The sequence below is a fragment of the Oncorhynchus kisutch genome, linkage group LG16, assembly GCF_002021735.2.
Source record: "Oncorhynchus kisutch isolate 150728-3 linkage group LG16, Okis_V2, whole genome shotgun sequence".
Lineage (NCBI taxonomy): Eukaryota > Metazoa > Chordata > Actinopteri > Salmoniformes > Salmonidae > Oncorhynchus > Oncorhynchus kisutch.
Genome location: NC_034189.2, coordinates 16,200,760 through 16,225,877, shown reverse-complemented (window position 1 = coordinate 16,225,877; position 25,118 = coordinate 16,200,760). Strand labels below are relative to the sequence as shown.

At 37.1% G+C, this 25,118-nt stretch overlaps 1 protein-coding gene across 1 annotated transcript in view; it reads right to left on the bottom strand.

Annotated features, from left to right (window-relative positions):
* Nucleotides 1-25,118, bottom strand: part of LOC109906394 (calpain-1 catalytic subunit-like) — a 69,051-nt gene that overhangs the window by 2,991 nt on the left and 40,942 nt on the right. The window contains exons 5-23 of the mRNA XM_031791856.1: nucleotides 22,194-22,327; nucleotides 21,795-21,963; nucleotides 21,579-21,662; nucleotides 21,285-21,370; nucleotides 8,946-9,020; nucleotides 8,442-8,602; nucleotides 7,979-8,139; nucleotides 7,811-7,822; nucleotides 6,582-6,793; nucleotides 6,418-6,457; nucleotides 4,419-4,484; nucleotides 4,274-4,331; nucleotides 3,914-3,978; nucleotides 3,675-3,743; nucleotides 3,426-3,504; nucleotides 3,077-3,193; nucleotides 2,806-2,864; nucleotides 150-2,489; nucleotides 5-62 (exon numbers count right to left, since the gene is read on the bottom strand). Coding sequence (XP_031647716.1) covers nucleotides 2,463-2,489; nucleotides 2,806-2,864; nucleotides 3,077-3,193; nucleotides 3,426-3,504; nucleotides 3,675-3,743; nucleotides 3,914-3,978; nucleotides 4,274-4,331; nucleotides 4,419-4,484; nucleotides 6,418-6,457; nucleotides 6,582-6,793; nucleotides 7,811-7,822; nucleotides 7,979-8,139; nucleotides 8,442-8,602; nucleotides 8,946-9,020; nucleotides 21,285-21,370; nucleotides 21,579-21,662; nucleotides 21,795-21,963; nucleotides 22,194-22,327 — 1,674 coding nt within the window. The 3' untranslated portion in view covers nucleotides 5-62; nucleotides 150-2,462. The remainder of the gene's footprint in view (nucleotides 1-4; nucleotides 63-149; nucleotides 2,490-2,805; nucleotides 2,865-3,076; nucleotides 3,194-3,425; nucleotides 3,505-3,674; nucleotides 3,744-3,913; nucleotides 3,979-4,273; nucleotides 4,332-4,418; nucleotides 4,485-6,417; nucleotides 6,458-6,581; nucleotides 6,794-7,810; nucleotides 7,823-7,978; nucleotides 8,140-8,441; nucleotides 8,603-8,945; nucleotides 9,021-21,284; nucleotides 21,371-21,578; nucleotides 21,663-21,794; nucleotides 21,964-22,193; nucleotides 22,328-25,118) is intronic.

Below are 25,118 nucleotides of genomic sequence, written 5' to 3'. Positions count from 1 at the left end.
TCACGCTTGGTCATGATCCTGTTCAAAATAGTCTGCAGCTCTGTGGCACTGATCTCCATGTCCTGTAGGCCGAACAGAGAGACCATGAGAAAATACTACGTCAGACCCTTCACTCTGCTCTACCCTCATTGCCCAACGCGACTCCTCACCTCTCCAGCCAGTTGTCTAAACAGACTCTTGAAGCCAGCGTCGATCTGGCTCTCGTCCAGCTCGGTCTGAAACAGAGACAGAGGAATGTAAACTCACGAAGAATGTAAACTCACAGAAGAATGTAAACTCACAGAAGAATGTAAACTCACAGAAGAATGTAAACTCACAGTGGAATGTAAACTCCCAGAGGAATGTAAACTCCCAGAGGAATGTAAACTCACAGAAGAATGTAAACTCACAGAAGAATGTAAACTCGCAGAGGAATGTAAACTCGCAGAGGAAAGTAAACTCACAGAGGAATGTAAACTCCCAGAGGAATGTAAACTCCCAGAGGAATGTAAACTCCCAGAGGAATGTAAACTCACAGAGGAATGTAAACTCCCAGAGGAATGTAAACTCCCAGAGGAATGTAAACTCCCAGAGGAATGTAAACTCACAGAGGAATGTAAACTCGCAGAGGAATGTAAACTCCCAGAGGAATGTAAACTCACAGAGGAATGTAAACTCCCAGAGGAATGTAAACTCCCAGAGGAATGTAAACTCACGGAAGAATGTAAACTCCCAGAGGAATGTAAACTCCCAGAGCAAAGTAAACTCACAGAGCAAAGTAAACTCACAGAGGAATGTAAACTCACAGAGGAATGTAAACTCACAGAGGAATGTAAACTCACAGAGGAATGTAAACTCGCAGAGGAATGTAAACTCGCAGAGGAAAGTAAACTCACAGAGGAATGTAAACTCCCAGAGGAATGTAAACTCCCAGAGGAATGTAAACTCCCAGAGGAATGTAAACTCACAGAGGAATGTAAACTCCCAGAGGAATGTAAACTCCCAGAGGAATGTAAACTCCCAGAGGAATGTAAACTCACAGAGGAATGTAAACTCGCAGAGGAATGTAAACTCCCAGAGGAATGTAAACTCACAGAGGAATGTAAACTCCCAGAGGAATGTAAACTCCCAGAGGAATGTAAACTCACGGAAGAATGTAAACTCCCAGAGGAATGTAAACTCCCAGAGCAAAGTAAACTCACAGAGCAAAGTAAACTCACAGAGGAATGTAAACTCACAGAGGAATGTAAACTCACAGAGGAATGTAAACTCACAGAGGAATGTAAACTCACAGAGGAATGTAAACTCACAGAGGAATGTTGTCCAGAAAAGATTGAGGAAGTAACTTGAGAATAATTCTCGGGTTGATATTAACAGTGGGACTCATTCCATGAGTCTGATATTCATTTTAGAACAGATTTTTAGCCTCGCTCAACTCCAATTATGACATATCCACATTAATATAATTGTGTACAGAAAGTTTTTTATTAAAGTTTTGAAAAGATAGATATAGAGAAGTTAGATCATTCCATGATAGATGGCATAACAAGTCCAGAGTGTACATGGTAAACAACAGTCGCGTGATTGCGTAATGCATTTAAGACATTTTGGCATTCATCTACACAGGAAATGTCAGCTATAGTGTAATGGTAATGAGTGTCATACTGCTTCTGCTCTCTTCAATATCAGTCTATTTGGCAAGATGGGGAAATGTCTCAATCTATACTTTCAAAGGTTTGTTTATTTCGCTTTCCGCCAAGAAACGTGCATTTTTCTCTACCTTCATAGAGGTTATATAGCTCCCCTACATCAATACATCTGACACTACATGTATCAGCTTCAGGCCTGCTATTCCAATCAAATCAGTCATCCCTTAGAACCAACATCTCAAATACAAAAATAACAATCAACTGATTTATGTTCCCCTTGAACACTGAAAAATGAGCTAAAATAAAGGCATATCCTTGAGGTCTCTAAGGATATCAGAGTATGCAGCATTACAATATTATTGTTTTTCCATTGAAGTATCGATATATCTGACTATGATAACTGTCATGCGGGTGATTCGATCCTCTAAGGATGATCAAGTACTTCTGAAAAACAACAGCGCTTTGCCTCCTCTCTGCAGAGGAAATCATTTGACCCAGCAAGCTCCATAAAAACACCACACCCTTCACCGACAAACACTGGCTAATGAAAGGAAGCCCCATGTTGAAAATATGACACAAGGCATCAATGAAATTTCCTATCCAATAGGAATCAGTATAAAAATCTCCCACCAACTTTTATGTTGCCGCCCCCTCTGTTTCTAAGGTAACAGGCAAGGCTCTAGCACACGATGACCCGCATACTAAATGTAAACATTCCAAGAGTTTTTCAACTCCATGGACCTCTGCAGCGTGGAGAGGAGGGTCCAGGGAAAGGCACTTCTGAAAGGACATTAGTACAGCCTGGTGCAGTAACATCAGAGGGTCAGTCCATCTCTAGGCAAACATGGTCAGGCTGATCCACTGCAGAGAGAAGGTGGAGAGGGAAAGGAGGTAAACAATCTGACCACTGCAAAAATAAATCCCAACTTCCCTCCACTCTACAGAGGGGATAGAAAAACATCTCTCCCTTTTCCTGTCAGTGGAAGCTGCTGAGGGGAGGACGGCTCATAATAATGGCTGGAATGGAGTCAATGGAATGGTTTCACACGTGGTTTCTATTGGTTGATACCATTCCATTGACTCCATTCAAGCCATTGCTATGAGCCGTCCTCCCCATAGCAGCCTCCACTGGTTCCTGTAAACAGATGAGATTGATAGAAATGTGAGATCTTCAGACCTGGAAGAAGTTGAGTTGTATGACTCCATCAGCATCTGTGTCCAACGTCTTGAAGGTCTCTGTAAAGTAGTGGAGAGAGAATTGTAAGAAATCGCTATCCTGTTTTCAAGCGCTCATAAATGTACAGTACGTCATATAATCATGCAAATACACATTATTCTCAACAGTCAAGACTATGACAAGTATTGTTTGATGGCCAATTTGAAGTGAGTTTATTAATACAAGGACTTAAATGGGGAAAAAGGTATGGAAATATGACAAAATGACTCACTGAACATGGTCTCCAGCCTAACCAGGCAGGTAACAAAGTTGTCAAAGTCAACTGCCAGGTCGGCCTCAGTGTAACGCAGTATGATCAGCTGGAACAGGTGGTTTGTCAGCTTGAACCCTGGGGAAATAACACACAGACCAAAGGTGGGAACCATTTCAAAGCTAGATATGCTTTCATAAAGTTCCCGTGGGTAAGACTGCAGGTGTCCGGTGTAGTCAGGTGTCCGGTGTAGTCAGGTGTCCGGTGTAGTCAGGTGTCCTGGTTTGTATGATTGAATACAAAGAGAGATGATTCACTACAAAGGAAGTGGGTCGTGGTTTAAGGAAAGGAGGGACTGGGCTGTACTTACCTGCTGCCTCCAGAGCCATCCTCATCTCATAGGAACTCATGGTGCCTGACTTGTCTAGATCAAACTGACGGAATATAGTCTGGAGAGAGAAGAGAGAGGGGAGAGGAAGACAAAGATAAAGAAACTAGTGGAATGGCTCTACCAAGACTAGACAAGGAACACCAACAAGGAACTCATGAAGAGAGAGAAGGCTCAGCTTCACAGAATGACTCAGGTGAATAGCAGAACAGATGTTTAAACTAATCTCACCAGATATCGTTTGATCTTCTCCCACAGCACATGGAACTCTGTCAATCCCAGTTTACCACTACCATCAGTCTGAAGGACACGGTCAAGGAACCTTGTTTAGAGAGTCAGACAGACAGACAGACAGACAGAGACGGACGGACGGACGGACGGACGGACGGACGGACAGACAGACAGACAGACAGACAGACAGACAGACAGGACTAATACTGTATAAAAATGCATCAATACACCAAGGATACGTCCATCAGGTTGATCATAGTCCGACAGGAATCTGGTCCAAATCCATCTGTTTTCAGATCTTTGTCTGTATCGGAGCGCGAGAGAGAGAGAGGGAAAGAGAGAGGAAGAGAGAGGAAGAGAGAGGAAGAGAGAGATAGGGGAAGATGGAGAAAGAACGAGAGAAGTGGAAAAACACGTTTTGCATTTTCGAACTGTACCTGTAATATCCAAATCCAAATATTTCCATATTTTCACTGTAAAGTTTCTGCCTGGAAGGACCAACAGTTTAGGTCTCTGCTGAAGGCATGTGGCTGGGTTTTAGTCACACATACAGATACAGAGTAGAATACTGTGTACTTATTCTATTCCTGTGGACTCACGCTTGGTCATGATCCTGTTCAAAATAGTCTGCAGCTCTGTGGCACTGATCTCCATGTCCTGTAGGCCGAACAGAGAGACCATGAGAAAATACTACGTCAGACCCTTCACTCTGCTCTACCCTCATTGCCCAACGCGACTCCTCACCTCTCCAGCCAGTTGTCTAAACAGACTCTTGAAGCCAGCGTCGATCTGGCTCTCGTCCAGCTCGGTCTGAAACAGAGACAGAGGAATGTAAACTCCCAGAGGAATGTAAACTCACAGAAGAATGTAAACTCACAGAAGAATGTAAACTCACAGAAGAATGTAAACTCACAGAAGAATGTAAACTCACAGAAGAATGTAAACTCCCAGAAGAATGTAAACTCCCAGAAGAATGTAAACTCCCAGAGGAATGTAAACTCACAGAAGAATGTAAACTCCCAGAGGAATGTAAACTCACAGAAGAATGTAAACTCACAGAAGAATGTAAACTCACAGAAGAATGTAAACTCACAGAAGAATGTAAACTCACAGAAGAATGTAAACTCCCAGAGGAATGTAAACTCACAGAAGAATGTAAACTCCCAGAGGAATGTAAACTCACAGAAGAATGTAAACTCACAGAAGAATGTAAACTCACAGAGGAATGTAAACTCGCAGAGGAATGTAAACTCACGAAGAATGTAAACTCACAGAAGAATGTAAACTCACAGAAGAATGTAAACTCACAGAAGAATGTAAACTCACAGTGGAATGTAAACTCCCAGAGGAATGTAAACTCCCAGAGGAATGTAAACTCACAGAAGAATGTAAACTCACAGAAGAATGTAAACTCGCAGAGGAATGTAAACTCGCAGAGGAAAGTAAACTCACAGAGGAATGTAAACTCCCAGAGGAATGTAAACTCCCAGAGGAATGTAAACTCCCAGAGGAATGTAAACTCACAGAGGAATGTAAACTCCCAGAGGAATGTAAACTCCCAGAGGAATGTAAACTCCCAGAGGAATGTAAACTCACAGAGGAATGTAAACTCGCAGAGGAATGTAAACTCCCAGAGGAATGTAAACTCACAGAGGAATGTAAACTCCCAGAGGAATGTAAACTCCCAGAGGAATGTAAACTCACGGAAGAATGTAAACTCCCAGAGGAATGTAAACTCCCAGAGGAATGTAAACTCCCAGAGGAATGTAAACTCCCAGAGGAATGTAAACTCACAGAGGAATGTAAACTCGCAGAGGAATGTAAACTCCCAGAGGAATGTAAACTCACAGAGGAATGTAAACTCCCAGAGGAATGTAAACTCCCAGAGGAATGTAAACTCACGGAAGAATGTAAACTCCCAGAGGAATGTAAACTCCCAGAGCAAAGTAAACTCACAGAGCAAAGTAAACTCACAGAGGAATGTAAACTCACAGAGGAATGTAAACTCACAGAGGAATGTAAACTCACAGAGGAATGTAAACTCACAGAGGAATGTAAACTCGCAGAGGAATGTAAACTCCCAGAGGAATGTAAACTCACAGAGGAATGTAAACTCCCAGAGGAATGTAAACTCCCAGAGGAATGTAAACTCACGGAAGAATGTAAACTCCCAGAGGAATGTAAACTCCCAGAGGAATGTAAACTCCCAGAGGAATGTAAACTCCCAGAGGAATGTAAACTCACAGAGGAATGTAAACTCGCAGAGGAATGTAAACTCCCAGAGGAATGTAAACTCACAGAGGAATGTAAACTCCCAGAGGAATGTAAACTCCCAGAGGAATGTAAACTCACGGAAGAATGTAAACTCCCAGAGGAATGTAAACTCCCAGAGCAAAGTAAACTCACAGAGCAAAGTAAACTCACAGAGGAATGTAAACTCACAGAGGAATGTAAACTCACAGAGGAATGTAAACTCACAGAGGAATGTAAACTCACAGAGGAATGTAAACTCACAGAGGAATATAAACTCACAGAGGAAAGTAAACTCACAGAGGAATGTAAACTCGCAGAAGAATGTAAACTTACAGAGGAATGTAAACTCTTCACTTTGATTAGTTTAGGAACAGTGTATAAAAAATGGACTCCCTAATCCCTATATAGTGCACTACTTTCAACCAATGCCCTAATCAAAAGCACCATACTATTTAGCGAATTAGGTGACACCCATGTCTCCTCCACTCACCTCTGCTGGTAGTTCAGCTGTGACATCATCATCCAGCTCCCTAACAGACAGAAAATAACACAAGTATCAATATCCTTCAATCAAATGCATCACCTTATACCATCCACAATCTCCATTTCAACCTATCATATTTCCTGTCCACCTCTCACTTCTCCATCACTCACTCATAGTTGGCAGGTTTCTCAGAGAAGACCCTGAGGACGAAGTCTCCCTCCTTCTTGGGTTCAAAGGTGGAGGGGACAATGATGTACTCCCCAGCAGGCAGCTGGAAGCGAGAGCTCACCTCTCTCAGGTTGATGAAGAGCTCAGAGCGGGCGCTGGAACCGTGCGTCAGGAAGAAGTCTCTCTTCAGGTGGACGCCTGATTTACCCATGTACTAAGAGGACAGAGAGAGTAGTGGGAAAATGCTGTGAGGGAGGTGAACTCACTAACCCCTGACCTCTAACCTCTAACCCTTAACCCCTGATCTGCCCACATACTAAGGGCAGGGGAAAGCAGTACGAGTGAGTTAGTTAAACTAGGTGAACCTAACCCATGTACTAAGAGGATGGAGAGGAGGGAAAGCTCTGTGAGTGAACTCTAACCCTTGACCTCTAACCCCTGATCTGCCCACATACTGAGAAGAAAGCACTGTGGGCAAGTTAGTTCACTTCAGAGAAGTTGAGTTCATTGCACCCCCTTCTAGGTGAACCTAACCCCAACTGTGAGGGAAGTAAATATCTAAACCCTTGACCTCTGAGCTTTGACCTTAAAGAGGCAATCAGCATTTGAAACAATAACAAAGCGTTTTCCCCATTTCAGTAAAACGCTGCGGGACGGTGCTGGAGAAATCTAAACACTCACATTTTTTGACTATGGATGCAAGGAAAGACCATCTATGATATAGAAATGATAGTTTCAACAGTTTAAAGGCTATTTGGTGTTTGTTTAAATTGACTTTGTTCACAAACATTGAAGTAAAACAAGCTGATATGTTGGGTTCTGATGGGGTGACAGTTGAACTAAGCTCATGAGTCATTTCTAAGTTCTATTCTTCAAGGCCGGCCTACATACCATAATGCCTACATACCATAATAGTCAAAAAATGGATGCAGCAACTGCAGATCTCCCCTTTAAGACCACATTGTTGCCACAGCATGAGGAGAATGCCACCATGCATTTCCATATGAGACAATTGGCTGTGAGCCTAAGCACAGGCTGCACTGACAATTATAGGCCTTTGGGCTGGATTCCACTTCTTCAGTTATGACACACTGTCCAACAGGTTTTAAAGCACTCTAAATATCTAGCAAATGGACCAACAGGATCATAGTTATGCTGGACTCTTAGAGCTTATCACAAGATTAACTTACAACCTAACGTCAAAGAATACTGGCCAGCAGAATATACATACCTCATTAGGAACCTGAAGAGAGACACAGAAAAGATAGGAGTTAGATAGAAACATCCAGTCAATTCTACTCGTTCAAAACAGTTTCCTTGACAAACTGTCGTACTCCCTTGCTTACACTTTAAAACTCAATTAAAAAAGTTTAACCAGATACAAAGATCAGTTTCTTGCCTCGTAGATGGCGAAACCGATGGTCTCCATGTCTTTGCCCTCCTTGCGTTTCTTTCTCCGGTCCTTCTGCATGAGCGCCACCAGGAAGCTACAATCTGATTGGCCGGCTGTGTCGGGGTGCTGCAGGGCAACCTTGAATTGCGGGTTGATCCAGAATGTGGCTAGGGATTGTGGGAGAAACAGTTATTAGAAGAATCTAGAGAAGGAATCATTTTAATCAACTGTTTATTAGACACCATTTCTTTATCCTCACACATCCAGTAGAAGTTGCTTTTAGGTACATATCTAGCTTCAGCCTACCCTCCCACACCGTAATCTTAACCATGGGAGGAAAACAACTCCTTTACTCAGCGACTAGGAGTAACTGTCTTTATCCTTCTCTCTTTGCTACAGCCTGCCTGGGCCACTTCCCTCTCTCCTCTGCCTGCTTCCCTGCCTCTTTTTTTCCATCCTCCCTCCTCACCAGGGAAGTTCCTGCAGCCCCCAGCCGTGCTGCCTGACCTCCACTCCCCCTGGTAGACGGCTGAGCTCCACTTCTTCTGCTGGGTGGCCTCCAGAGCGTCTGCTGTCAGGTTGCAGATCTCCAGACGTGTGAACTCAAGCAGGAAGTCACTGAACGACATCCTGATAGAAGGGAGGGAGGGAGGGAGGGAGGGAGGGAGGGAGGGAGGGAGGGAGGGAGGGAGGGAGGGAGGGAGGGAGGGAGGGAGGGAGGGAGGGAGGGAGATTATACGATGCATTAGCGCACACATACTCTCAAGTATCATACCGATCGGCCAATAAGACATCCGACTTGGTGTCACAAATACATACACATAAACACACACACACACACACACACACACACACACACACACACACACACACACACACACACACACACACACACACACACACACACACACACACACACACACACACACACACACACACACACACACACACACACACACACACACACACTCACCAGAACTCTCCATCCTCACTGCAGTTCTGGAGTCGCCCTCTGACTGAGCGGTCAACACCCTCCCACTCTCTGGAGCTGAAACATCCACAATGAAAACACATCACTGACTGTATTTCAACAACAAATAGTAGTTATATGATATGACAGCTATAAACTCACTAGTTATATGATGTGTGATATGACAGCTATAAACTCACTAGTTTTATGATATGACAGCTATAAACTCACTAGATATGATATATGATATGACAGCTATAAACTCACTAGATATGCTATATGATATGACAGCTATAAACTCACTAGTTTTATGACATATGACAACTATAAACTCACTAGTTATATGATGACAGCTATAAACTCACTAGATATGTTATATGATATGACAGCTATAAACTCACTAGATATGTTATATGATATGACAGCTATAAACTCACTAGATATGATATATGATATGACAGCTATAAACTCACTAGATATGTTATATGATATGACAGCTATAAACTCACTAGATATGTTATATGATATGACAGCTATAAACTCACTAGATATGATATATGATATGACAGCTATAAACTCACTAGATATGTTATATGATATGACAGCCATAAACTCACTAGTTTTATGACATATGGCAGCTATAAACTCACTAGTAATATGATATATGATATGACAGCTATAAACTCACTAGAGTTTACATACCCTACATTATTCATCTCCTATGTATACGTATATACTGTACTCTATATCATCTACTGCATCCTTATGTAATACATGTATCACTAGCCACTAACTATGCCACTTTGTTTACATACTCATCTCATATGTATATACTGCACTCAATACCATCTACTGTATCTTGCCTATGCCGCTCTGTACCATCACTCATTCATATATCTTTATGTACATATTCTTTATCCCCTTACACTTGTGTCTATAAGGTAGTAGTTTTGGAATTGGTAGCTAGATTACTTGTTGGTTATTACTGCATTGTCGGAACTAGAAGCACAAGCATTTCGCTACACTCGCACTAACATCTGCTAACCATGTGTATGTGACAAATAAAATTTGATTTGATTTAGATATGCTATATGATATGACAACTATAAATTCACAAGTTACATGATGTATGATATGACAACTATAAACTCACTAGTTATATGCTATATGATATGACAGCTAAAGCCCCACTAAATATATGATATGACAGCTATAATCTCACTAGATACGCTATATGATATGACAACTATAAACTCACTAGTTATATGATATGACAGTTATAAACTCACTAGTTATATGATATGACAGCTATAAACTCACTAGTTATATGATATGACAGCTATAAACTCACTAGTTTTATGATATATGATATGACAGTTATAAACTCACTAGTTATATGATATACGATATGACAGATATAAACTTACTAGTTATATGATATGACAGCTATAAACTCACTAGTTATATGATATGACAGCTATAAACTCACTAGTTATATGATATGACAGTTATAAACTCACTAGTTATATGATATGACAGCTATAAACTCACTAGTTATATGATATGACAGATATAAACTCACTAATTATATGATATGACAGCTATAAACTCACTAGTTATATGATATGACAGCTATAAACTCACTAGTTATATGATATATGATATGACAGCTATAAACTCACTAGTTTTATGATATATGATATGACAGTTATAAACTCACTAGTTATATGATATACGATATGACAGATATAAACTTACTAGTTATATGATATGACAGCTATAAACTCACTAGTTATATGATATGACAGCTATAAACTCACTAGTTTTATGATATGACAGCTATAAACTCACTAGTTATATGATATGACAGCTATAAACTCACTAGTTATATGATATGACAGCTATAAACTCACTAGTTTTATGATATATGATATGACAGTTATAAACTCACTAGTTATATGATATACGATATGACAGATATAAACTTACTAGTTATATGATATGACAGCTATAAACTCACTAGTTATATGATATGACAGCTATAAACTCACTAGTTATATGATATGACAGTTATAAACTCACTAGTTATATGATATGACAGCTATAAACTCACTAGTTATATGATATGACAGATATAAACTCACTAGTTATATGATATGACAGATATAAACTTACTAGTTATATGATATGACAGCTATAAACTCACTAGTTATATGATATGACAGCTATAAACTCACTAGTTATATGATATATGATATGACAGCTATAAACTCACAAGTTATATGATATGACAGTTATAAACTCACTAGTTATATGATATGACAGCTATAAACTCACTAGTTATATGATATATGATATGACAGCTATAAACTCACTAGTTTTATGATATATGATATGACAGTTATAAACTCACTAGTTATATGATATACGATATGACAGATATAAACTTACTAGTTATATGATATGACAGCTATAAACTCACTAGTTATATGATATGACAGCTATAAACTCACTAGTTTTATGATATATGATATGACAGTTATAAACTCACTAGTTATATGATATACGATATGACACATATAAACTTACTAGTTATATGATATGACAGCTATAAACTCACTAGTTATATGATATGACAGCTATAAACTCACTAGTTTTATGATATGACAGCTATAAACTCACTGTTATATGATATGACAGCTATAAACTCACTAGTTTTATGATATATGATATGACAGTTATAAACTCACTAGTTATATGATATACGATATGACAGATATAAACTTACTAGTTATATGATATGACAGCTATAAACTCACTAGTTATATGATATGACAGCTATAAACTCACTAGTTATATGATATGACAGTTATAAACTCACTAGTTATATGATATGACAGCTATAAACTCACTAGTTATATGATATGACAGATATAAACTCACTAGTTATATGATATGACAGCTATAAACTCACTAGTTATATGATATGACAGCTATAAACTCACTAGTTATATGATATATGATATGACAGCTATAAACTCACTAGTTATATGATATGACAGTTATAAACTCACTAGTTATATGATATGACATCTATAAACTCACTAGTTATATGATATATGATATGACAGCTATAAACTCACTAGTTTTATGATATATGATATGACAGTTATAAACTCACTAGTTATATGATATACGATATGACAGATATAAACTTACTAGTTATATGATATGACAGCTATAAACTCACTAGTTATATGATATGACAGCTATAAACTCACTAGTTTTATGATATGACAGCTATAAACTCACTAGTTATATGATATGACAGCTATAAACTCACTAGTTTTATGATATATGATATGACAGTTATAAACTCACTAGTTATATGATATACGATATGACAGATATAAACTTACTAGTTATATGATATGACAGCTATAAACTCACTAGTTATATGATATGACAGCTATAAACTCACTAGGTATATGATATGACAGTTATAAACTCACTAGTTATATGATATGACAGCTATAAACTCACTAGTTATATGATATGACAGATATAAACTCACTAGTTATATGATATGACAGATATAAACTTACTAGTTATATGATATGACAGCTATAAACTCACTAGTTATATGATATGACAGCTATAAACTCACTAGTTATATGATATATGATATGACAGCTATAAACTCACTAGTTATATGATATGACAGTTATAAACTCACTAGTTATATGATATGACAGCTATAAACTCACTAGTTATATGATAAATGATATGACAGCTATAAACTCACTAGTTTTATGATATATGATATGACAGTTATAAACTCACTAGTTATATGATATACGATATGACAGATATAAACTTACTAGTTATATGATATGACAGCTATAAACTCACTAGTTATATGATATGACAGTTATAAACTCACTAGTTATATGATATGACAGCTATAAACTCACTAGTTATATGATATGACAGATATAAACTCACTAGTTATATGATATGACAGCTATAAACTCACTAGTTATATGATATGACAGCTATAAACTCACTAGTTATATGATATATGATATGACAGCTATAAACTCACTAGTTATATGATATGACAGTTATAAACTCACTAGTTATATGATATGACAGCTATAAACTCACTAGTTATATGATATATGATATGACAGCTATAAACTCACTAGTTTTATGATATATGATATGACAGTTATAAACTCACTAGTTATATGATATACGATATGACAGATATAAACTTACTAGTTATATGATATGACAGCTATAAACTCACTAGTTATATGATATGACAGCTATAAACTCACTAGTTTTATGATATGACAGCTATAAACTCACTAGTTATATGATATGACAGCAATAAACTCACTAGTTTTATGATATATGATATGACAGTTATAAACTCACTAGTTATATGATATACGATATGACAGATATAAACTTACTAGTTATATGATATGACAGCTATAAACTCACTAGTTATATGATATGACAGCTATAAACTCACTAGTTATATGATATGACAGTTATAAACTCACTAGTTATATGATATGACAGCTATAAACTCACTAGTTATATGATATGACAGATATAAACTCACTAGTTATATGATATGACAGATATAAACTTACTAGTTATATGATATGACAGCTATAAACTCACTAGTTATATGATATGACAGCTATAAACTCACTAGTTATATGATATATGATATGACAGCTATAAACTCACTAGTTATATGATATGACAGTTATAAACTCACTAGTTATATGATATGACAGCTATAAACTCACTAGTTATATGATATATGATATGACAGCTATAAACTCACTAGTTTTATGATATATGATATGACAGTTATAAACTCACTAGTTATATGATATACGATATGACAGATATAAACTTACTAGTTATATGATATGACAGCTATAAACTCACTAGTTATATGATATGACAGCTATAAACTCACTAGTTTTATGATATGACAGCTATAAACTCACTAGTTATATGATATGACAGCTATAAACTCACTAGTTTTATGATATATGATATGACAGCTATAAACTCACTAGTGTGGAAGGACCACCAGAGGGCAGGCTGGGCTCATGGATAGTAGTCCAACAAGGCATGGGAGACAAGGTAACCAGAGGCAATTAAGCACAGCTGACGGTACTAATGACATACTCTCCTTTCCCTATAAGAGAGAGAATGGAACCAGCAGAGAGGGAGGGAAAACTATCTCTGGAAGATGGCCACCGAGAGAGAGGAGCTATCCAGGAAGAACCACTAAGACGGTGACAATCCCGTGACTTTTTGTTGTAGTTTAAAGATAATCCTATTGTGTTCATGTTTCATCTGAAGAAGATGTATGTTTTTTTCCTTAGAAGATTTTCATTGATTATGTTGGAGTGTTTGTGTTGACCAAATGCCCTCAATAGAGAACTGTGTTCAATCAAGAAAACCTACTCCTGACTCGTTTATTCCACCTTCCCGCTTTAGAGTGACGCCCAATTACTTGGTCCGCTCACACTAGTTATATGATATATGATATGACAGCTATAAACTCACTAGATATGTTATATGATATGACAGCCATAAACTCACTAGTTTTATGACATATGGCAGCTATAAACTCACTAGTAATATGATATATGATATGACAGCTATAAACTCACTAGAGTTTACATACCCTACATTATTCATCTCCTATGTATACGTATATACTGTACTCTATATCATCTACTGCATCCTTATGTAATACATGTATCACTAGCCACTAACTATGCCACTTTGTTTACATACTCATCTCATATGTATATACTGCACTCAATACCATCTACTGTATCTTGCCTATGCCGCTCTGTACCATCACTCATTCATATATCTTTATGTACATATTCTTTATCCCCTTACACTTGTGTCTATAAGGTAGTAGTTTTGGAATTGGTAGCTAGATTACTTGTTGGTTATTACTGCATTGTCGGAACTAGAAGCACAAGCATTTCGCTACACTCGCACTAACATCTGCTAACCATGTGTATGTGACAAATAAAATTTGATTTGATTTAGATATGCTATATGATATGACAACTATAAATTCACAAGTTACATGATGTATGATATGACAACTATAAACTCACTAGTTATATGCTATATGATATGACAGCTAAAACCCCACTAAATATATGATATGACAGCTATAATCTCACTAGATACGCTATATGATATGACAACTATAAACTCACTAGTTATATGATATGACAGTTATAAACTCACTAGTTATATGATATGACAGCTATAAACTCACTAGTTTTATGATATATGATATGACAACTATAAACTCACTAGTTTTATGATATATGATATGACAGTTATAAACTCACTAGTTATATGATATACGATATGACAGATATAAACTTACTAGTTATATGATATGACAGCTATAAACTCACTAGTTATATGATATGACAGCTATAAACTCACTAGTTTTATGATATGACAGCTATAAACTCACTAGTTATATGATATGACAGCTATAAACTCACTAGTTTTATGATATATGATATGACAGCTATAAACTCACTAGTGTGGAAGGACCACCAGAGGGCAGGCTGGGCTCATGGATAGTAGTCCAACAAGGCATGGGAGACAAGGTAACCAGAGGCAATTAAGCACAGCTGACGGTACTAATGACATACTCTCCTTTCCCTATAAGAGAGAGAATGGAACCAGCAGAGAGGGAGGGAAAACTATCTCTGGAAGATGGCCACCAAGAGAGAGGAGCTATCCAGGAAGAACCACTAAGACGGTGACAATCCCGTGACTTTTTGTTGTAGTTTAAAGATAATCCTATTGTGTTCATGTTTCATCTGAAGAAGATGTATGTTTTTTTCCTTAGAAGATTTTCATTGATTATGTTGGAGTGTTTGTGTTGACCAAATGCCCTCAATAGAGAACTGTGTTCAATCAAGAAAACCTACTCCTGACTCGTTTATTCCACCTTCCCGCTTTAGAGTGACGCCCAATTACTTGGTCCGCTCACACTAGTTATATGATATATGATATGACAGCTATAAACTCACTAGATATGTTATATGATATGACAGCCATAAACTCACTAGTTTTATGACATATGGCAGCTATAAACTCACTAGTAATATGATATATGATATGACAGCTATAAACTCACTAGAGTTTACATACCCTACATTATTCATCTCCTATGTATACGTATATACTGTACTCTATATCATCTACTGCATCCTTATGTAATACATGTATCACTAGCCACTAACTATGCCACTTTGTTTACATACTCATCTCATATGTATATACTGCACTCAATACCATCTACTGTATCTTGCCTATGCCGCTCTGTACCATCACTCATTCATATATCTTTATGTACATATTCTTTATCCCCTTACACTTGTGTCTATAAGGTAGTAGTTTTGGAATTGGTAGCTAGATTACTTGTTGGTTATTACTGCATTGTCGGAACTAGAAGCACAAGCATTTCGCTACACTCGCACTAACATCTGCTAACCATGTGTATGTGACAAATAAAATTTGATTTGATTTAGATATGCTATATGATATGACAACTATAAATTCACAAGTTACATGATGTATGATATGACAACTATAAACTCACTAGTTATATGCTATATGATATGACAGCTAAAACCCCACTAAATATATGATATGACAGCTATAATCTCACTAGATACGCTATATGATATGACAACTATAAATTCACAAGTTACATGATGTATGATATGACAACTATAAACTCACTAGTTATATGCTATATGATATGACAAATATAAACTCACTAGTTATATGATATGACAACTATAAACTCACTAGTTATATGATATGACAGCTATAATCTCACTAGATATGCTATATGATATGACAAGTATAAACTCACTAGTTATATGATATGACAGCTATAAACTCCCTAGTTTTATGATATACGATATGACAGATATAAACTTACTAGTTATATGATATGACAGCTATAAACTCACTAGTTATATGATATGACAGCTATAAACTCACTAGTTATATGATATGACAGTTATAAACTCACTAGTTATATGATATGACAGCTATAAACTCACTAGTTATATGATATATGATATGACAGCTATAAACTCACTAGTTTTATGATATATGATATGACAGTTATAAACTCACTAGTTATATGATATACGATATGACAGATATAAACTTACTAGTTATATGATATGACAGCTATAAACTCACTAGTTATATGATATGACAGTTATAAACTCACTAGTTATATGATATGACAGCTATAAACTCACTAGTTATATGATATGACAGATATAAACTCACTAGTTATATGATATGACAGATATAAACTCACTAGTTATATGATATGACAGATATAAACTTACTAGTTATATGATATGACAGCTATAAACTCACTAGTTATATGATATGACAGCTATAAACTCACTAGTTATATGATATATGATATGACAGCTATAAACTCACTAGTTATATGATATGACAGTTATAAACTCACTAGTTATATGATATGACAGCTATAAACTCACTAGTTATATGATATATGATATGACAGCTATAAACTCACTAGTTTTATGATATATGATATGACAGTTATAAACTCACTAGTTATATGATATACGATATGACAGATATAAACTTACTAGTTATATGATATGACAGCTATAAACTCACTAGTTATATGATATGACAGCTATAAACTCACTAGTTTTATGATATGACAGCTATAAACTCACTAGTTATATGATATGACAGCTATAAACTCACTAGTTTTATGATATATGATATGACAGCTATAAACTCACTAGTGTGGAAGGACCACCAGAGGGCAGGCTGGGCTCATGGATAGTAGTCCAACAAGGCATGGGAGACAAGGTAACCAGAGGCAATTAATCACAGCTGACGGTACTAATGACATACTCTCCTTTCCCTATAAGAGAGAGAATGGAACCAGCAGAGAGGGAGGGAAAACTATCTCTGGAAGATGGCCACCGAGAGAGAGGAGCTATCCAGGAAGAACCACTAAGACGGTGACAATCCCGTGACTTTTTGTTGTAGTTTAAAGATAATCCTATTGTGTTCATGTTTCATCTGAAGAAGATGTATGTTTTTTTCCTTAGAAGATTTTCATTGATTATGTTGGAGTGTTTGTGTTGACCAAATGCCCTCAATAGAGAACTGTGTTCAATCAAGAAAACCTACTCCTGACTCGTTTATTCCACCTTCCCGCTTTAGAGTGACGCCCAATTACTTGGTCCGCTCACACTAGTTATATGATATATGATATGACAGCTATAAACTCACTAGATATGTTATATGATATGACAGCCATAAACTCACTAGTTTTATGACATATGGCAGCTATAAACTCACTAGTAATATGATATATGATATGACAGCTATAAACTCACTAGAGTTTACATACCCTACATTATTCATCTCCTATGTATACGTATATACTGTACTCTATATCATCTACTGCATCCTTATGTAATACATGTATCACTAGCCACTAACTATGCCACTTTGTTTACATACTCATCTCATATGTATATACTGCACTCAATACCATCTACTGTATCTTGCCTATGCCGCTCTGTACCATCACTCATTCATATATCTTTATGTACATATTCTTTATCCCCTTACACTTGTGTCTATAAGGTAGTAGTTTTGGAATTGGTAGCTAGATTACTTGTTGGTTATTACTGCATTGTCGGAACTAGAAGCACAAGCATTTCGCTACACTCGCACTAACATCTGCTAACCATGTGTATGTGACAAATACATTTGATTTGATTTAGATATGCTATATGATATGACAACTATAAATTCACAAGTTACATGATGTATGATATGACAACTATAAACTCACTAGTTATATGCTATATGATATGACAAATATAAACTCACTAGTTATATGATATGACAACTATAAACTCACTAGTTATATGATATGACAGCTATAAACTCACTAGATATGCTATATGATATGACAAGTATAAACTCACTAGTTATATGATATGACAGCTATAAACTCCCTAGTTTTATGATATACGATATGACAGATATAAACTTACTAGTTATATGATATGACAGCTATAAACTCACTAGTTATATGATATGACAGCTATAAACTCACTAGTTATATGATATGACAGTTATAAACTCACTAGTTATATGATATGACAGCTATAAACTCACTAGTTATATGATATATGATATGACAGCTATAAACTCACTAGTTTTATGATATATGATATGACAGTTATAAACTCACTAGTTATATGATATACGATATGACAGATATAAACTTACTAGTTATATGATATGACAGCTATAAACTCACTAGTTATATGATATGACAGTTATAAACTCACTAGTTATATGATATGACAGCTATAAACTCACTAGTTATATGATATGACAGATATAAACTCACTAGTTATATGATATGACAGATATAAACTTACTAGTTATATGATATGACAGCTATAAACTCACTAGTTATATGATATGACAGCTATAAACTCACTAGTTATATGATATATGATATGACAGCTATAAACTCACTAGTTATATGATATGACAGTTATAAACTCACTAGTTATATGATATGACAGCTATAAACTCACTAGTTATATGATATATGATATGACAGCTATAAACTCACTAGTTTTATGATATATGATATGACAGTTATAAACTCACTAGTTATATGATATACGATATGACAGATATAAACTTACTAGTTATATGATATGACAGCTATAAACTCACTAGTTATATGATATGACAGTTATAAACTCACTAGTTATATGATATGACAGCTATAAACTCACTAGTTATATGATATGACAGCTATAAACTCCCTAGTTATATGATATGACAGCTATAAACTCACTAGTTATATGATATGACAGCTATAAACTCACTAGTTATATGATATGACAGCTATAAACTCACTAGTTATATGATATGACAGTTATAAACTCACTAGTTATATGATATGACAGCTATAAACTCACTAGTTATATGATATATGATATGACAGCTATAAACTCACTAGTTTTATGATATGACAGTTATAAACTCACTAGTTATATGATATGACAGCTATAAACTCACTAGTTATATGATATGACAGTTATAAACTCACTAGTGTTATGATATATGATATGACAGATATAAACTTACTAGTTATATGATATGACAGCTATAAACTCACTAGTTATATGATATGACAGCTATAAACTCACTAGTTTTATGATATATGATATGACAGTTATAAACTCACTAGTTATATGATATACGATATGACAGATATAAACTTACTAGTTATATGATATGACAGCTATAAACTCACTAGTTATATGATATATGATATGACAGTTATAAACTCACTAGTTATATGATATGACAGCTATAAACTCACTAGTTATATGATATATGATATGACAGTTATAAACTCACTAGTTATATGATATACGATATGACAGATATAAACTCACTAGTTATATGATATGACAGTTATAAACTCACTAGTTATATGATATGACAGCTATAAACTCACTAGTTATATGATATGACAGCTATAAACTCACTAGTTATATGATATGACAGTTATAAACTCACTAGTTATATGATATGACAGCTATAAACTCACTAGTTATATGATATGACAGTTATAAACTCACTAGTTTTATGATATATGATATGACAACTATAAACTCACTAGTTTTATGATATATGATATGACAGCTATAAACTCACTAGTTTTATGATATATGATATGACAGCTATAAACTCACTAGTTTTATGATATATGATATGACAACTATAAACTCACTAGTTTTATGATATATGATATGACAGCTATAAACTCACTAGTTATATGATATGACAGTTATAAACTCACTAGTTTTATGATATATGATATGACAACTTTAAACTCACTAGTTTTATGATATATGATATGACAGCTATAAACTCACTAGTTTTATGATATATGATATGACAGCTATAAACTCACTAGTTTTATGATATATGATATGACAACTATAAACTCACTAGTTTTATGATATATGATATGACAGCTATAAACTCACTAGTTATATGATATTTAATCCATTTTAGAATAAGGCTGCAATGTAACAAGTCGTGAAACAAGTCAAGGAATCTGAATACACGGTATATGACACATGATATGTAATATAAGACGTGTAAAGTGAAGCTTCTGTCTCGTACTTGTCACTCCAGGCCCCAGTCCACTCTATCTCTCCCCAGGGGTTGCGAATACGGACCAGTTTGGTCTTATTCCCCCTGTACATCACCTGATGGAGAGGGATACTGCATTACACAGACGTTTAGTAGCTGGGCAAATCACCAGCCTTGAGTCAATCAAACTGATGCAAAGAGAAACACATTGGTTTCAATGCTGTCTTTTCTGTCGAATCGGATGTAATTATTGTTCTCTCTGTTTAGAACCCCACTAAAACAAACTGGGATTACCGTCTTAGTGTCAATCAAACATTGGCTCACCTCGTCGACCCCTGTCAATGAGTAGGCGTGGCCTTTCACTAGCTTCTTAAAGGTCACGGCCTCCATGTCATGACTGCCGGTGATCTGGGGATAGAGAAAGGACTCGGTCAGGGAAGACACACGCACACCAGAAACGCAGGCACGCACACACACACACACACACACGTACAAACACTGCTACATGTGTTGGTTCAGCGTATGGGTATTGGTACTGACGTCTATGGAGCAGCCCAGCAGTGAGCCTCTCTCCACGGCACGGCTGATGATGCTGTAAAGGTCAGAGGGCGCCTTCCTCAGCTCGAACATCTCCGTCACTCCTCCTGTGAAGTCCTCAAAACCCTCTGACGTGCTGCCTCCCGACAGAGCCTCATAACAGCCATTCAACCTGCAACAAGGGTTGACAATTATGTGTCAAAAGTCTATGCAAGACCACAAATCACTCTACAATAAGCATACAGACATATCATTTTAGATTTACATTTTGGTCATTTCGCAGACGCTCTAATCCAGAGCGATTTACTGATATCATAACACACACAAACATAGACAGAGTGAAAGAAATGCAAAGCCCACATTTACATTTGAATTCTCCTCTCCTCCCTCATCCCTCCTTACTTGGCATAGGCCTTCTCCAGCAGGGCGCTCCAGAACTCTCCTCCCTCGGCAGAGTGGACAAACAGCAGCTTGCCATCCTTCACCGGCAGCCTGTCATCGATCACCACCTCCACCCACTCCCCATACTGCCAGAACTACAACACAGAGACACTAGGGAGTTTATAACCATCTCAAAACTACAACACACAGACAGTAGGGAGTTTATAACCATCTCAGAACTACAACACACAGACAGTAGGGAGTTTATAACCATATCAGAATTAGAATGAAGAGTAGAGTAGAATGAAGGGAGTTGTCTCTGGAAGCTGATCCATGGTCAGTTTTACACAAGGATCATATTCATGTTACTATACACACCAAGAGTGAATACACAGAACATTGAAGAAGACAAAAAAATAATCCCCTCCCCCGAGGATAAGCAGGGAGTTTATGATCACTAACAGCCAATGACCACCAGAGGTCAGAGGTGGCACTAGAACCAGCTCATCGTAGATAGAGCTCAACAGGGGAAATAAGAAACTAAGACTGAGGTAACAACCAGAGGAAGTCATGGTGGGTTCCATGTAGCCTGCCTACACCACTGTGATGTCAGTACGCTTTTAGAGGGAGAAACACAGGCTGCTCAGTAATGTATCATACTCCTCAGCTGCATGCAGTTGACTGATGTAATAACAGCAAGGCAACACGGCTCCACCAGACCAGATGAGGGAAACCAGGGCCAGGTACAGTATCTATGAGGTACATAGATGGGAAACACTAATGGAACCACATTGAAGACATTTTTGTCAGAACCAGAAGCCACAATGACACTTACGAGAGTGCATGAGTGTGTGTGAATGAGTGTGTGTGTGCCTGTGTACATGCATGAGTGTGTGTGTGTGTGTGTGTGCGTGCATGCATGAGTGTGTGTGTGTGCGTGCGTGCGTGCATGAGTGTGTGTGAATGAGTGTGTGTGTGTGTGCGTGCGTGCATGAGTGTGTGTGTGTGTGTGTGTGTGCGTGCGTGCATGAGTGTGTGTGAGTGCGTGCGTGCATGAGTGTGTGTGTGTGTGTGAGTGAGTGCGTGCGCGCATGAGTGTGTGTGTGTATGTGTGCGTTAGTGTGTGTGCCTGTGAACGTGCATGAGTGTAAGTGTGTGTGTGTATGTGTGATCAAGATCTCAGCAAAAAAGAGTGTACAAAATAAATACTACTAATATTGAGCAATATTGCATGTTCAAAAATATATTTATTTTACACTAGTACAATTACTCACATAGAGATGTTGTTTACTCAAGTAGCTTGTTTTTTCTAAATACGATAGGGGTCAAAAGGATAGCTACCCCTGTTTCCAATACCAATAATACATGGAACATTATATAGCCCTTTTCAACTTCCTAAAGGCACTTTACAATTGTAGAAACTAAAGAAAACAAACAGAGATAAACAAAAGGCAATACCTTTCAACTGGGGCTTCTTCTGAAATGTTTTATGGGATTGGAGAACACACATCTTTCCAGATCCTCGATATCCTTCGTCTGCTCTTACGGACTGTCCTTTTCAATTCAAACCACAGGTTTTCAATGGGGTTCAAGTACAGAGACTTGTTGATTGTCGATTTTGTGGTCAACTAACCATTTCTCATGTCTGCTTGGTGTTATTGTCTTGCTGGAAAATGCACCTGCGGCCAAGTGTCAGCCTCCTGGCAGAGGTAACCAGGTTTTGGGTAAAAAATCCTCCGACTTGGTAAAGTTCATGACGCCGTTGACCTTAACAAGGGCCACAGGACCAGTGGAAGCAAACCAAACATAACGTCAAAGATGCACCAACATATTTTACAGTAGGTATGAGGTACTTTTCTTGTTAAGGTCAACGGCATTATGAACTTAACCAAGTACCAGGACATTTTAAACAAAAAACTGGTCGCCTCTGCCAGGAGGCTAAAACCTGGCCACAAGTTAATCTTCCAGCAAGATAACAACCCCAAGCACTCATCTAAATCCACAAAGAAATGATTAATTGACCAACAAAATGAACATTTTGTAATCTCAATCTCCGGACTGGAACCCCATTGAAAACCTTTAGTTTGAATTGAAGAGGGGAGTCCATAAGGGCAGTCGAAGGACATCAAGGATCTGGAAAGATTCTGTATGGAGGAATGGTTTAAACTCCCTCCCAACGTGTTCTCCAATCTTATAATCACAAGGGCAGGGTGCTAGAGTATTAAAAACAAGGCTGCCAATCATTTGGACCCTCATCGTTTTTGGATTATTTTTGTATAACTTTTTTCAAAACCCAGTGAAGTCAACATCTGAAGAATCTAACACTGTAAAAGTGTGATTTTTTTATCAGTGTTATTTCCCGATAGTTGCTTGTTAAAAATACAATCTAGACAGGACCTTCTAATCACCAGGTTTACATGGGATGAAGGTTTGGCATTCCATGGTGATATCACCACGCAGTCAATTGATTAATAGACCAATAACCAGGAGAGTTCCAAAGCTCTCAGCTTCCCCCTCCCCCACCCAGACCACTCCCAGACAGTGATAGAAATATTCTTGCTTGATCATTTTTTGTTGCCCATTTTAATGGGAGTCTATGAAAGTAAGGTACTTTAATTGTTACCAAGAAATGATCTGATATTGATATACAAACCGCTGCATTAGGCCTTTAAACCAAATCTATTTAGCTGATAAATTGTCTTAGTATAAAATAAACTGAAAATAACTCAAATAAAACTGATCTTGCTGGTTCATCCCCATTGTTTAGGTGAAAGACAGACAATGAATGCATTTAATGCCTGCTCTGTGGTTGTCCCATTAGGCATTGGATTTTGAAATCAACCAAACTGCAAAGACTTATATTAGCCAACAGCTAAACCGGGGCGTCGTAAAAGCAGTATTTTTTTTCACCTGCTAAACTGGAAATGCAACTTTTGGTCAGGGCTT